The sequence below is a fragment of the Rhinoraja longicauda genome, chromosome 30 (assembly GCF_053455715.1).
Source record: "Rhinoraja longicauda isolate Sanriku21f chromosome 30, sRhiLon1.1, whole genome shotgun sequence".
NCBI lineage: Eukaryota > Metazoa > Chordata > Chondrichthyes > Rajiformes > Arhynchobatidae > Rhinoraja > Rhinoraja longicauda.
Genome location: NC_135982.1, coordinates 5,849,020 through 5,864,983, shown reverse-complemented (window position 1 = coordinate 5,864,983; position 15,964 = coordinate 5,849,020). Strand labels below are relative to the sequence as shown.

The 15,964-nt window shown below is 44.3% G+C and overlaps 1 protein-coding gene across 1 annotated transcript in view; it reads left to right on the top strand.

Moving 5' to 3' along the window:
- pex14 (peroxisomal biogenesis factor 14) overlaps window positions 1-15,964 on the top strand; it is a 247,389-nt gene that overhangs the window by 99,003 nt on the left and 132,422 nt on the right. The window contains exon 3 of the mRNA XM_078425303.1: window positions 1,264-1,348. Within this exon, the coding sequence (XP_078281429.1) occupies window positions 1,264-1,348 (85 nt within the window). The remainder of the gene's footprint in view (window positions 1-1,263; window positions 1,349-15,964) is intronic.

The window sequence follows — 15,964 nt, the reverse complement described above, 5'->3', positions numbered from 1 at the left end:
TAAGATCCATGAAATTGTTTGTGATGACTGCTTAGTGGGTGTAGCTCAGCAAGTTCCAGTCTGTGGAACAAGGCCCTGGTTTAGTACCTACCTGATATAAAACTGCCCTTCCACTCATTGGTGGGCATTCATGGAGTGATACAGTGTGGAACCAACTGGCCCACACCGGCCAACAAAGTCCCAGCTACACTCGTCCCACTTGCCTGCGCCTGGTCCATATCCCTCCAAACCTGTCCTATTCACGTTCCTGTCTGACTGTTTCTTAAACGATGGGATAGTCCCAGCCTCAACCTCTGGCAGCTTGTTCCATTCACCCACCACCCTTTCCAATTCATTGGAAAAAAATTACCAAGGGAGAAATAAAAGTAGGCTGTATGGAAATAGATGGATGCATTGGATAAACTGCATTTATTGTTACAAAAGGACACCATAGCTTTCTGTTTCTTGAGGATTCTATTGATTCTGTGAATTTATTCTGACATTGCCGATGTTCTCATAGAAGTTTTGTACACAGCAAACTTATTTTGAATTAAAAAATGCCCTGTCTAATGTCCATTTTATTTTACTGCTTTGGATTGTTAATGAAGTTGCTAACAGTAATTTGCACCTCTTATATTCATACCTCACAGTTTTTTGTCTCTTCATCGCTGGCTTTTTTCCAACTATCTACATATCAATGTAATAAAAAGGAACTGCAGATGCGGGTTCATGCCACAGATAGATACAAAGTGTTCAGACTGATGAAGGCCCCGACCCGAAACATCACCCATGTTCTCCAGAGATGCTGCCTGACCCGCTGAATTACTCCAGAATTGTATGTCTATCTACTTATTAACCCCCCCCCCCCCTTACCTGTATCCACCTGTCACTCACCAGGCTTTGTCCTGCCCCTCCTCTTTTCCAGCTTTCTTCCTCCCCTCCCTTCCACCCGACCACAATCAGTCTGAAGAAGCGTCCTCCTGAGCCTAAACGGGCCAAACCCGAAGAAAGGTCTCGACCCAAAACATCACTTATTACGTTTCTCCTGAGATGCTGTCTGGCCCGCTGAGTTACTCCAACTTTTTGTGCCTAACTTCGGATTAAACCAGCATCTGCAGTTCCTTCCTGCACCAAACCTATCCATGTTGTCCAGGGATGTTGCCTGACCCTCTGAGGTACTCCAGCACATTGTGTCATTTGTTGCCAACAGTATGTGAGTTAAACTGCAGTAATGTCTTGGTTTCACTAACTGACTGGAGTGTCTGTATTTCTCTTTGTCCGTAGATTACCACTGCAGTGAAGTTTTTGCAAAACTCAAGAGTTCGTCAGAGTCCGGTAGCAACAAGAAAGTCCTTCTTAAAAAAGAAAGGTATGTCCTCTTCTCCACTTGCTTCATATCCAGAGAGAGTTACTTATTTAATGGTCCTGCTGAACAGTCAAAGTCAAGTGAATCAGTCAGTCTTTTTAAAGTGGCGTAAAATATTATTTTGAGGGCAGGCTTGCTGAGAAGCTAAAAAAACACATTTTGGCAACATTTCCCAAAATTATGAACGTCTGAATTAAGGTTTTTGAATTTTTTCTTGTGCATTCAACGTACCAAAGTTTGTAAACTTGGGCATTAATTTCAAAGTGTCAATTTAGTTGCTGCCCCCACCCGTCTGTAAAGAATCTTGCGACTTATTTTAGGAAAGGGTCCCTTAAACGTTGGGCAACACCTCAAACAGACGTCTATGGTAAACTGTCACATCTTATCTGCTGAGCTATTGGGTTGGGAGTCAATTGGTAATGCCACTCGATCAGCAATTTGAAGATTAAGAGTTCAAACACCACCATGGCAAACTGTAGTTTGAAAGCTTATCTGAAATATGTAACAAAATCTGCAAGATCATTGGGGTAAAAATTCAACTGTCTCGTAATTGCTGTTCAGGATAGGAAACGCCAGTTCCACATTATGTTACCCTCATATAAGAATGAACAGTGAATATTGATTTAACATGGAACATAGAACAATACAGCACAGGAACAGGCCTTTCAGCTCACAATGTCCATGCCAAACATGATGCTAAGATAAACTTTTTTTCTGCCTTTTCTGCGTGATCCATATCCCACCACTGTCTGCATATCCACGTGTCTATTGAAAAGTTTTAATAATGCCATGATTCTATCATATCATATCATATCATATCATATATATACAGCCGGAAACAGGCCTTTTCGGCCCTCCAAGTCCGTGCCGCCCAGCGATCCCCGTACATTAACACTATCCTACACCCACTAGGGACAATTTTTTACATTTACCCAGCCAATTAACCTACATACCTGTACGTCTTTGGAGTGTGGGAGGAAACCGAAGATCTCGGAGAAAACCCACGCAGGTCACGGGGAGAACGTACAAACTCCTTACAGTGCAGCACCCGTAGTCAGGATCGAACCTGAGTCTCCGGCGCTGCATTCGCTGTAAAGCAGCAAATCTACCGCTGCGCTACCGCCCATGGCTTGTTCCAGGCACTGTTCAACTTTGCCCCTCTCACCTCAAAGCTGTGCTTCCTAGCATTTAACATTTCCACCGTGGCGAAAATGGTTTTGGCTATCCATCCTATCAATGGATCATGATTTTTAAACTTCTATCAGGTCTCCTCTCAGCCTCCAGTGCTGCAGAGAAAACACTCCAAGTTCACCCAACCTCTCCTCCTTAATGCCCACTAATCCAGATAGCATCCAGGTAAACCTCTTCTGCACTCTCTCCAAAGAGTCTATCCTTTCTACGATGGGATAACCTGAACTACACACACTACTCCAAATGAGGTCTAACCAAAGACCTATCAAGCTGCATCATGACCACCTGAATGTTATACTCAATGCTCTGACTGATGAAGGCGAGCATACTTTAACCACTTTCCCTACTTGTGTTGTCATCCCATATTTCTTTTAGTTCTTCCAAAACACAAATGTTGAAAAGTGATCTGTTCCCAGCTGAAGCCTCCAATTGCAATCATTGGTCGCTCACTTATCCTGAGGTGTAATATCAAGGGCTGCATTCTCTCCATTATCAAATGAAGTTTATCTTCCATTATTTTGCTCTCATTTTCTACCAATACGAGAGCCGGAAAGGAAAGAATAATCCTGAGGGCAAAAGTGAAGAAATATGAAGAAATATTGAAGATTATTCAGTCAGAAGGGAAATTGGAGTCGGAGCATTTGGATTATTGTGAGCAATTTTGGGCCCCGTATCTGAGGAAAGATGTGCTGGAGAGGGTTCAGATGAGGCTTACAAGAATGATCCTAGGAATGAGTGGGCTAACATATGATGAGCGTTTTATTGCCGCTGGTTCTGTACTCGCTGGAGTTTAGAAGGATGAGGGGGGACCTCATTGAAACGTACGGTTTAGCGAAAGGCTTGGATAGAGGGGATGTGGAGAGGATCCACTCTATCCAAGTGGGAGAATCTAGGACTAGAGGTCATAGCCTCAGAATTAAAGGGCGTTCCTTTAGGAAAGAGATGAGGAGGAATCTATTTAGTCAGAGGATGGTGAATCTGTGAAATTCTTTGCTACAGAAGGTTGTGGAGGGCAAGTCAATTGATATTTTTAAGGCCGAGATAGATAGATTCTTGATTAATATGGGTGTCGGGGGTTATGGGGGGGGGGGAAGGCAGGAGAATGGGGTTAGATAGATTAGCCATGATTGAATGGCGGAGTAGACCAGATGGGCCGAATGGTCTAATTTTGCTCCTATTACTTATGTCCTTATGTTTATTTGTAAAATATAAGCTTATGGATGAGGTGAACTTTTCAATCTGGGTGAGTATTCGTTTAAATTACTGAAAGGAAATTTGTCATAGATCAGAGGAAATTATATTGGTTCAAAGGCTGACGACTATTTGGATTGATTTGCCTGATGAGATAATGAAACCAAACTTGGCCGGATAATTCATTGTGCATTTGAATGCTAAGCTGTACGGATTGAACTGGGAGGGACAACTACACTTTAATAAATTTGGCGTATTGACATTTTAATCCTAGAAGGATGAGAGGGGATCTTATCGAAACGTATAAGATTATTAAGGGGTTGGACACGTTAGAGGCAGGAAACATGTTCCCAATGTTGGGGGAGTCCAGAACAAGGGGCCACAGTTTAAGAATAAGGGATAGGCCATTCAGAACTGAGATGAGGAAAAACTTTTTCAGTCAGAGAGTTGTGAATCTGTGGAATTCTCTGCATCAGAAGGCAGTGGAGGCCAATTCTCTGAATGCATTCAAGAGAGAGCTAGATAGAGCTCTCAAGGATAGTGGAGTCAGGGGGTATGGGGAGAAGGCAGGAACGGGGTACTGATTGAGAATGATCAGCCATGATCACATTGCTGGCTCGAAGGGCCGAATGGCCTCCTCCTGCACCTATTGTCTATTGTCTACTTGGCAGCTCTACCTCTGTCACATACAATGGGTAACTTTACTCTTATCAAAGACATCTGTGAGGAGAGTATCCTTAATGGATCAAAACTGCCCATGTTGCTTCACAGGAGTGGCACAAAAAAATAATTTGATACCAAGTAACTCTTAAAAAGACATCAGGGTGGATGACTATAAGATTACTATAGAGTAAAGCTTTAAGGCATAAGAAATTTTAAAACTGCTTCATGGAAAAAATTGACATGCTTAGAGTCATGGTAACAGAAGCCACACTTTACATTGATATATCTAGATTCAAACATGTTCAAAAAGTCAGAATTTGAGTTGTATATGTGTTAGAGAATGAAAAGGCTGATGGAGGTTGTAGAGATGGGAGTGAGACCATGAAACGTTTTGAAAGCAAGAATAAAAATATTAAAAGCTAACTAAATAGCCGACCCGCTTTCTTCATCACTGCCCATAGTTTGCTCATTTATAATTGGGTCTTCAACTCCTCCAGCAACGTCTGCCAACTCTTTACACATGTCATAACTTTCAATATCAGCCGTAGCTGTGCACTTTCCTTCACATTCCCTGCAATGGATTTTAAATCTTCACTGCCTGTCACACTTTCCTTTCTTGCCCCGCATCTGACTTTTTCATCCAGTTGGTCAAAATCATTTTTTCTCTTGCTAATCATTCTTCTTATTCTCTTTTCTTCCCCACCAGTTATCTACTCAGATTAGCCACTCTTTAAATAGCACCACTCTATTGGAAAAATACCGCACCAGCAGGAGAGGGGAGTCTGAGTCAGGTTCTTCAGGAAACAAAAATAAGGCATCAGAGTTGATGCCAGCCAACGGGGGCGAGGGGGAGAGGAGCGAGGAGAGGAGCGGGGGGGGGGGGGGGGGGGGGGGGGGGAAGAGGAGAGTAGTGGGGGGGAGCGGAGGGAGGAGAAGAGTGGAGGGGAGAGGAGTGGGGGAGAGGACTGGGGGGGAGAGGAGGGGGGAAGAGAGGGTGCTGCACCAATGCAGGTTTGGGCCCAACGGGTCCACTTGGTCTAGTTTATGACTAAAGCCCTCCTTTCATTCCATATCAATAAGATTGCCCCATTGTTATAGCTGACTCCCAACACCTTTTAGAAATATATATAATGTGATTTGCCTCCTTTTCCTTCACAACCTGTTCATGGTAACAGTCTAAAATAAAACAATACAGCTGAACCTTACACTGCAATTAAGCATTCCATTTTTGTCTTAGTTTAATTTATTGTCGCGTGTACTGAGGTACAGTGAAAAGCTTTTGTCGCATGCTAACCAGTCAGCGGAAAGACAATACATGATTACAATCAAGTCGTCCACAGTGTACAGATACATGAAAAGGGAATAACGGGAATAATGTTCAGTGCAAGAAAAAATCCAGTAAAGTCCCAATGAGGTAAAGTCCCAATGAGGTAAAGTCCCAATGAGCTTCTGGTCCTCGCCCATCTCTGCCCCCTGGTGAGACCATCAATGGATCCACTGCAGTTCGCCTACCAGACCCGCATCGGGGTGGAGGACACCATCATAGACAATAGACAATAGGTGCAGGAGTAGGCCATTCAGCCCTTCGAGCCAGCACCGCCATTCAATGCGATCATGGCTGATCACTCTCAATCAGTACCCTGTACATCTACCTGTGGAACAGAGCTCTTCCACACCAGGAGAAGCCGGATAGCACTGTGAGAATTATGTTCTTTGATTTCTCCAGTGCATTCAACACCATCCAGCCGGGGCTTCTGGGGGGCAAGCTGAAGCTGGATTGTTCACCCTGTACACTGCAGACTTCACGTACAGCTCTGCAGACTCCTATCTACAGAAGTTCTCTGGCGACTCTGCCATCGTCGGCCTCATCATGGGCAACGAGGACAGGGCATACAGAGAACTGATCAAGGAGTTTGTGGACTGGTGCCAGCGGAACTGCCTCCGGATCAACGCGAGGAAAACCAGGGAGATGGTGGTAGATTTCCACAGGCGCAGCCAGGTCCCCCCGACACCGGTGAACATCCAGGGAATGGACATAGAGAGGGTGGATTCTTATAAGTACCTGGGTGTCTATCTCAACAATAAACTGGACTGGACTGAAATCACCGATGCGCTATACAGAAAGGGCCAGAGCAGACTTTATCTGCTAAGGAGATTCGAGTCTTTTGGAGTGCAGGGGGCACTCCTAAGGACTTTCTACAACACGGTGGTTGCATCGGTCATTTTCTATGGAGTGGTCTGCTGGAGCAGCAGCATCTCAGCGGCGGAAGGGAAGAGACTCGACAAGCTGGTCAGGAAGGCCAGCTCTGTCCTGGGTTGCCCCCTCGACTCAGTGCAGGTGGTGGGAGAGAGGAGGATGATGGCAAAACTAACATCGCTGCTGAACAACGACTCCCACCCCATGCAGGACACTGTTACTGCACTGAGTAGCTCCTTCAGTGACAGACTCCTTCACCCCAAGTGCGTGAAGGAGAGATATAGGAGGTCCTTCCTTCCCGCTGCTGTGAGACTTACAACCAGCATTGCTCCCAGCAGACCAGTCAACGATAACAGCTAAGAACACACAGAAAACTGATGATAATTTATGTATCTTTTATTTATAATGAATGCTCTCCTGCTATCCACTTTGCTGCCGTAACACTGTAAATTTCCCCGGTGTGGGATGAATAAAGGAATATATTATTATTATTATTATTATAGTAGCTCAAGGCTGCTCTCCAGTTGTTTATAAGATGGTTCTGTTGCGTACAGTTGATAACAGGTGGGAAGAAGCTGTTCCCGAATCTGAAGGTGTGCGTTTTTACACATTTGTATCAAGCTCTATATTCTGGATCGAGTGTCAGTCGTAAGAGGTCCTTGGATCATGTGTTAAATAACAGGTTACACATAATACATTGATAACGAGTTAAAATAGTCTTAAAATCCTTGTTATTTCTATAAGCTGCAATGTTCAGAAATTTGAAAGTGCATTTGAAATCTCACTGCTTCATACCAAGCAACTGCTAAATTCAGAGAGACATCAGTTTGTAATTAACTACATCAATAGCACTAATCATTTAAAAGGAGAGGACACTTTAATTCACGACGACAGTATTACAATTGTTATTTGGCGCAAGAGTGAAAACTGAAAGTGGATGTTTTTTCTATATGCTCTCAAATATCTGCCTGAAGGACACGCAGTTTTCTGGTGAAATTTTGATCACAATGAATCAAACATGCTTAAAATTGATAGAAGTGAACCTTGCAGAATTAATACTTAGCAGGTCTTCTATCAGTACGTCAATACTTCTAGTAGTTTAAGTATCTGATTTTTAAAAAGAAACTTTTTTTTGTGATGCGCATTCAGCTCTATAAAAGGCCTTGAGAATGCTCACTGATGTACAGAGGCATGTTGTAGACCAAAGGAGGGTTCCTGGGTATGGTACCAGATTTCATGGTGCAGGTCATTCAGGGGAGAAATGTATTTTATCTATAATGGAGATGGTGTCCAGCTCATCCCCTATCCTCTCTCTGCCTCTTCACTTAATTCCTCCTCCACCCCAAGAAGATGTCGAACAAGACGCCATTGACCACGCACTCGTCGTCTGCTGGTGACTCCAATGGATTGTCCAGTAGGATAGAGTAGTACTGCCCCCATTGACTTCAGGTGAAGTCCTCAGAGAATTTCTGGAATACATGATCCTCGAGGGTTGAAGTCACAGCATGCTTTCCCAGGAGGTCTCTTAATTTGTCTTAATCTAGCAGATTGAACAGCAGTTTTGTCAATGTTAAGCATGGTTTTGAGTAGTTCTTGAAATCTTCTGTAGAAAATTGTTAATAACTTTTTAGCTGAGCACATTTTTTGTTATGTAAATCGTTAGTTGAAAGATGAGCATTCAGAATGATGTAAAATCTTATAAATGAGTCAAAGTGGATAACCTGTTGTCCTCAGATCCTTAAGATCTTTCATACTACTACTGTTCTTAAAGTTGCTTCAGCGCCATTACCAAAGTTACCTTCCACTATATCTGAGATGTTCTCTTTCTCAGTGAATGTGTCTCCCTTCACCCCTCCTGCCCTGCCACTCCCATCCCCCACACAGTTCAAAATGGAGCCCTCACTCCTGACTCCTCCATTTCCCACAGACTTGCTCTTGTCCCCCTCTCGCCCCAGGCAAAACAGGGATAGAATTTCCCTGGTCCTCATCTTTCACTCCACCAGGCTCTGCATCCAAAATAATTATCTGCCATTTTCACCACTTTCAATACGATTCCACAACTCCTTACTCCACTCCTTTCTGCGTTCCACAGTCACCTCTCCGAGACTACTCTGTTAACTCATCCTAGCCCAAGCAATCTTCCTCCCCTCCAAGCACTTTCCTCTGCAATCGCAGGAGATGCAACGTCTGTCCCTTCACCTCCTCTCTCACCTCTATTCAACATGGCTTCCAGGTGAGACAGACGTTTACTTGTGCCTGCTCCAGCCTTGTCTTTTGTATTCGGTGCTCTTGATGTGGCCTCCATTATATCGGCGTGACTAAGTGTACACTAGGTGACCTTTTTTGCGGAACACCTGCCAGGGCTTGCTGGAAGACCTGGTTGCTCGCCATTTTAATTTTCCTTCCCATTCCCATACCAACATTTCCATCCTCAGCCTCCTCCACTACCAGACTAAGGCCACATGCAAACTGGAAGAACAACACCCCATATTTTGCTCGAGCAGCCTACAACCCTGCCACATGAACATTGAATCCTCCTTTTTCAAGTCAACTTCCCACCCCAGTCCTCATCTCCCCTGTTTCCCCACACCCTCCACTCCTCCTGTTCCATCATCCAATTTCTTTCCCCTCCTCCATTTGCTTATCCCTTCCGACCCAGGGTCCCCGATTTTCCTCCCCCCCCCCCTAACCCCCATCCCCCGGTTCTCTTTCATCCGCTATCTCTCCCTCTAGTCTGCGTTTCACTCCCATCTCCTTTCATTATCAGATTCCACATCTGTACCTTTTTGTCTCCACTTTACCTCCAGTCAAGGTTACTTTCTCCAACATCTACCAGTTACCCCCTCCTCACCGGTAGCCACCTATCACTACCCCCACCCTTTCCTCTCCCCTCTCTTTACCAGCTTTCTCCCCTCTACTCCAACAGCCTGAAGAAGGGTTGTCTGTCCATCTCCCTGCACAGATGCTGCCTGACCCGCAGAGTTCCTCGACTTTACGTTTTGCTCGTGTTTCCAACCTTCTTAGTCTGGTGTCCCCATATTAAAGCGACATCTTATGTCAAAAGCTGGATAAACTGGTTTTGCCGCTGAGGGAAAATTGCCCCATGTGTGCTGCATTGTAAAACAGGAAACCATTTTGTATGCCTCGAGCAACTCGTACAGCCAAACCTCTGATATTTAACAAAAAATATAAGAATTATCTAACTTCTAGCAATAGAATATATGAATGGCAGGCTATTTATAAATTATGCGATCAGGGCTTCAGTCTGAAGACCTTTTTTTAAGCAACATTGCTGTGTTTAGCTCAATCTGAACAGCAATAAATTATGTTATGTGACTGTTTTGTAAATCCATAGATCTGCATCAAAGATGTAGATAATTATATTTGCATGTAATTCATAACGACTGTATTTGCATGTAATTAACCTTGGAAAAATACTATCCATAAATCTAGTTCACAGCTTGATGAGTCATAGTACACAGTATTTGCTATACAATAGAATCAAGGCATCTTAGAATAAGAAATGACTTATTTGGCCTGTCTTGTCTATTCCAGATCTCCTAAATCAGTCCAGTGTAATTTGTACACCTAGGGTTTTCCTCCATACTTTGCAACTGTGCGTCCTCTTGAAATTCAGGCTCCACATTTTGGTAGGAATGCCAAGATCCAGGAAAAGATACAGAGCAGTTTCACCAGAGTGACAGCAGGGGTGAGTGAGTTGAGTGTTGAAGGCAGAGGTTGGGATTGATCTCTTTAGGTCTTTTGAAAGTCACAATGAAATATGATTTCAGATTTAGAAACATAGAAACATAGGAAATAGGTGCAGGAGGAGGCCATTTGGCCCTTCGAGCCAGTACCGCCATTCATTGTGATCATGGCTGATCATCCACAATCAGTAACCTGTGCCTGCCTTTTCCCCATATCCCTTGATTCCACTAGCCCCAAGAGCTCTAAAGAGCTCTCTTTTAAATTCATCCTTTACCTTGAGTTCCCTTATTAAATCTGGTTCATTGGACAACACTAAATCCAGAATTGCCTTCTCTCTGGTAGGCTCTAGTATAAGCTGCTCTAAGAATCCATCTCGGAGGCACTCTCCAAACTCTCTTTCTTGGGGTCCAGAACTAACCTGATTTTCCCAGACTACCTGTATATTGAAATCCCCCATAACCACAGTGGCATTACCTTTGTTACATGCCAGTATTAACTCCTTGCTGCAACTTACACCCTATATCCGGGCTACTGTTTGGGGGTCTGTAGATAACTCCCATTAGTGTCTTCTTACTTTTACAATTCCTTAACTCTATCCACAGTGACTCGACATCGTCAGTCCCGATGTCACCCCTTGCAAGGGACTGAATTTCATCCCACACCAACAGAGCTACCCCACCTCCTCTGCCCACTTGCCTGTCCTTTCTATAGGACGTATAACCCTGAATATTCAGTTCCCAGTCCCGATCCTCCTGCAGCCACATCTCTGTAATCCCCACAATGTCATATCTTTTGTCTGGATCATCATAAATTTTGTTTCCTGGATCATCATAAACAGCTATTGGTAAACCATTTTGAGGTTACATTAAAGAGGGAATGGATCACTCCATGGTTGTGGAGCCTACTGCAAATGACTTGAGATTAAATTAAAACACATAATTTGTGTATTACTCTTCTCCACTCTCTGCTTATCTGGTCAAAATGCCTTGTTTAGAATGGAGGAAATTGCTGCAATTTTTAAACATAGGTTGTGTTTTCACTGCTCTTAAGTTAACTGTTTTTTGAGTAAATTGATGATGTTAACTGTACAATCAAGTTGTTTACTTATAGTTACAGTTATAGTGCGATTCACCAGTAGAAATCAACTCATTAGCTGATAAACAATTGTTAACAGAGACAATTGTTAACAGAGAAGGTGTTTTATACCTTCCTACACTTGCTTATCAAACTTCTTCATAACTTTAAATATCCAATTAGATTTTCCCTTTAACCTAATTGCTCCAAAGAGAACAATCTTACCTCCTCCACTGACTCCATATAACTAACCCACTAATCTCTTGAATCGTTTTGGCAAACTACCTCTGTGCCCTGTTCAGCCTCTAACATCCTGACTAACTTGAGGCCGAGAAGTTTACACAACACTGCAGTGATTTGCAAAACTTTAGTGTGACTTTCTGGTAATCTGTTTACAAAGCTGTTTATCCAAAGTGCTTTCTTAATTGTCTAATACTTTCTTCTGCTCTTTCACATAACACAACTTTGAATGCCTCTCCGTGTGTTTTCCCCAAAGTGCACTACTTCACACTTACCTGCACTAAATGCATCAGGAATTTGTCTGTCATTTCACTAGTCTCTCTCTCTCTCTGTCTTAATGTTCTTACAATAGGTGTTAACTCCCTTTCACTTTCTTAAAGAGCTGAAGATGCTATTCAATCCTTGTTGCTCTTTCTTTGGGGCACTTTTTAAAAATATGGTGCATTACGGAAAGATTTCTTTCCATGTGCAGGTAAAACAGCCTCTTTGATGCTTTAGGGCCGTTTCTTTAAAGAGGACAGAAAAATGCCTGAAGTTTGTCCTAGCACTTGCCTCATGCCACTGTTCCCATTCTTGCCTCTAATACTACAATTTATCAGAGGTTTGAAGATATAATTGGTCTTTCATATTTTACGAAATATTTTACTGCATTTGTTATTGGTTTTGCTGCTAATGTGTAGTATTTAATACTAAAACAATTTAAGGGAATGAAATTTAAAATTTTGTTACCAATAGCCAATTTTCCCCATTGGCAGAGTGAGGCCACAAGCAAACTAGAGGAACCACACCCCATGTTATGCTTGGGTAGTCTTACCTTGCTGGAGATGCGATTGTTTTTCCGGATCGTATCTCCGGTCGCTCTGCGGCCTAACATCACGGAGCTGGAGGCCTTGCCTGGGACTGACTTTGAGCCACTGCGGGGCGTGGACTTACCATCTGAGCGTGCAATTCCTTGCCCGGATCGACACTCCAACCGTGGCCTGCGGAATTTAACATCAAGGAGCTCGCAGTCTCGGGTAGAGACCGAAGTCGGAAGCTCCAAGCTGCATGACGTTCGACAAGCCCCGACCCGGGGTAGATCGCCCGGCATGGGGGAGCTGAGATCCCCCCCCCCCCCCCCCCCCGGTGCAGAAGCTTGATCGCCCCGACGAGGAAGGCCGCCGCCGGCTACGGGAGTCAAGATCGTCCCGTCAACGGAGGGTTAGAGGTCCCCGACCGCTGGAGGACAAAGAAGGGAGAGATTGAACTTTTTTTTGCCTTCCATCACAGTGAGGAATGTGGAGGAGTCACTGTGGTGGATGTTCATGTTAAAATGCATTTTGTGTGTCCTGTTGCTTTTTATTGTTATGACGGTATGGCAAAAGAAATTCCTCGTATGTTGCAAAACACACTTGGCTAATAAAGTATGATTGTGATTGTGACTCAATGGTGTGAACATTGAATTCGGCAATTTTAAATAACATCCCTCTTCCTCCACTTTCCTGTGTCCACCCCACCCCAATGCCCACACATTTCTCCTGCTATCCTGTTTCTCATTTCCCCCCCCCCCCCTCAGCCCACCCCCTACCACCAAAATTCCTCCCTCTGGCTTTAGATTTCACTCACCTTCTCCTTATCTCACACCCTTTTATCTCCTTTTTATTTCAAGCCTTTGTCCACCCATCTGCCGATCAAACCCTCCTCACCGTATCCACCAGTCAATTGCCAAGGTCTTTGAGCCAAGGTTTTCTCTGTTCCCACCTGGGTTTCTGGCGCTGTAAGGCAGCCACTCTACCGCTGCGGCACCATGCCAAGTAATTGTTTTATTCAATATTCCAGCATCTGCATTTCCTTGTGTTTCAAACCACTCTTATTTGGTGTAGAAAGAAAGCTTGATGCAAAATGATGATGGCCACGATTCAAGGACTTTTACCGCATGACGGGGCTTGGGGCTGAGGAGATTAACCTAAATCCACAGATGTCCCACACTTATTCATAGAGTTTCACACATGGAAACAGGCCCTTTGGCCCACTTCATCTATGCCAGCCAAGATGCCGAACTACATTGGCCTGCATGGGAGGGAGGGGATGAGAAGGAGGGGAGAGGGGGAGGGGAGAGAGGGAGGGGAGGGAGGGGGAGGGGAGGGAGGGGGGAGTGGGGGAAGAGAGAGCGGGGGAAGAGAGAGCGGGGGAAGAGAGGGTGCTGCACCAATGCGGGAGAGGTTTGGGCCCAACGGGTCCACTTGGTCTGGTGGTTTTATAAAGCTTCATAAGGTCACCTCCTTCAATCCAGCGAATATTGTGCCCACTTGGTATACCAACAAGTCACCGCCCTCTGGAGAAAGACAATTCTCCTCATTTCTGTCCTGAATGGCTATTCCATGTTTCTTTGAGACATAACCCCCCAGTCTGAGGCATCTCAGGAGAGAAGGAATGGGTGACGTTTCGGGCCGAGACCCTTCTTCAGACTCAAATTTAGCTTGGGCAGCTTACAGCCCAGCGGTATGAACATTGACTTCTCCAACTTTAGATAGTTCCTCTGTCCCTCTCTTCCCCTCCCCTTCCCAGTTCTCCCTCTATCTTCCTGTCTCCACCTATATCCTTCCTTTGTCCTGCCCCCTGACAGACTGAAAAAGGGTCTCGAACCGAAACGTCACCCATTCCTTCTCTCCTGAGATGCTGCCTGACCTGCTGAGTTACTCCAGCATTTTGTGAATAAATGGCTTCTCTGTGGTCTGTTCAGGAAATGGACAGTCTCCAGTGCTAATATTTTCCATAATGGTGATGCTGTAGGGATCCACTTGGTACATCAATGACCTTAGAACACAGAACACAGAAAATACAGCACAGGAACAGGCCCTTCAGCCCACAATACCTGTACCGAACATGATGCCAAGTTAAACTAATCTCTTCTGCCTGGACATGATTCATATCGCTCCATTCCTAACATATCCACATGTCTTTCAACATGCGACTTAAGCACCAGTATTGTGTCTGCCTCCTCCACCACCCCTAGCAATACGTTTCAGGCACCACCACCCTCTCTGTAAAAGACGTTCCTCACATATCTCCTTTAAACCCAGTTACCGTAAAGCAATGCCATCTAATAATTTCCTCCCTGGGACAAAGATTCTCACTGTCTACCTTATCTATGCCTCTTATAATTTTATATACTTCATTTAAGCCTCCCCTCAACCTCTAGCATTCTTGAGAAAACCGTCCACGTTTGTCCAATCTCCGCTTGTAGCTAATATCCTCTAATCCAAGCGTCATTCTGGTAAACTTCTCCTACATCCTCCCCAAAGCCTCCACATCCTTCCTGTAATGGGGTGAGCAGAACTGTATGCAATGCTCCAAATGTGGCACAAAAAAATATTTTGTGATAGTATATGAGAGTTGATCAAATGATACATTTTATATGTTAAATGGAAATATGAGACTGCAGATGCTGAATGTCTGGAACAAAAAAAAACTGTGGAAGAACTTGGTAGGTCAGACAGCATCTGCGGAGGGAAATGGACATTGTCTCGGGCCGAGACCCTTCATCTGGACCGATGCCTGACCCGCTGGGTACCTTCAGCTGTTTGTTTCTTGCTTGATGTTAAAATCGGATACAATGTGGCGCACGTCGCATGTGGCGCCACCTAGGGGTCAAGCCACTTACTGATCGAACCTTTGTCACCAGATCTGGAATGATCACATGACAGGGAGATGACAGTTGACAGTTGGAGATGGCAGTCGACAGTTGGAGATGTTCCATCCCTCGAGTGAACAGACATGTGGTGCTCCTCTCAACAGCAACAAGCACCTAACTGTTCTAACTAAGCACGCGTGTGTTCAACTGTTTCGTTAATAAAACCCGTTTGATTCACAATGCTTGGTTTACTACAACACCTCTCTTTCTCTCCTAACTCCCCCTTTGACCCCCGCCCCTCAAAAAAAAAGAACTGGCCCATCTATGTACAGAGATCATTACCTCTGTCACCCTTGTTGTTGGCAGTCAAAAGTGAGCACACTTCTTAATGCAGTTTTACTGTGGCTGAGAAGTAGTCCACATAACCTTTTTCTCAGATGTTGTTTAAATTTGCTAATTTGTGGTGTTTGGAAGCTGAATCATGAACTATGTGGATTTTCAATGCGGCAAGACACTATATGAGGATGTGAATCCTTTCACTTGGAATTGATCTTTGGCTCATTACCAGTGGCTAATAGAGTTGGAATCTGTTAAGATGGTGCCCAAACGTGGTTCGACCCATGATCAGAATAGAAATCCTGGAGACATTGCAGATGCCGAAATCTTGAGCATAAAGTGCTGGAGGAACTCGGCAGGATGGGCAGCATCTGTGGAGGGAATGAACAGGTGACATTTCAGGTCA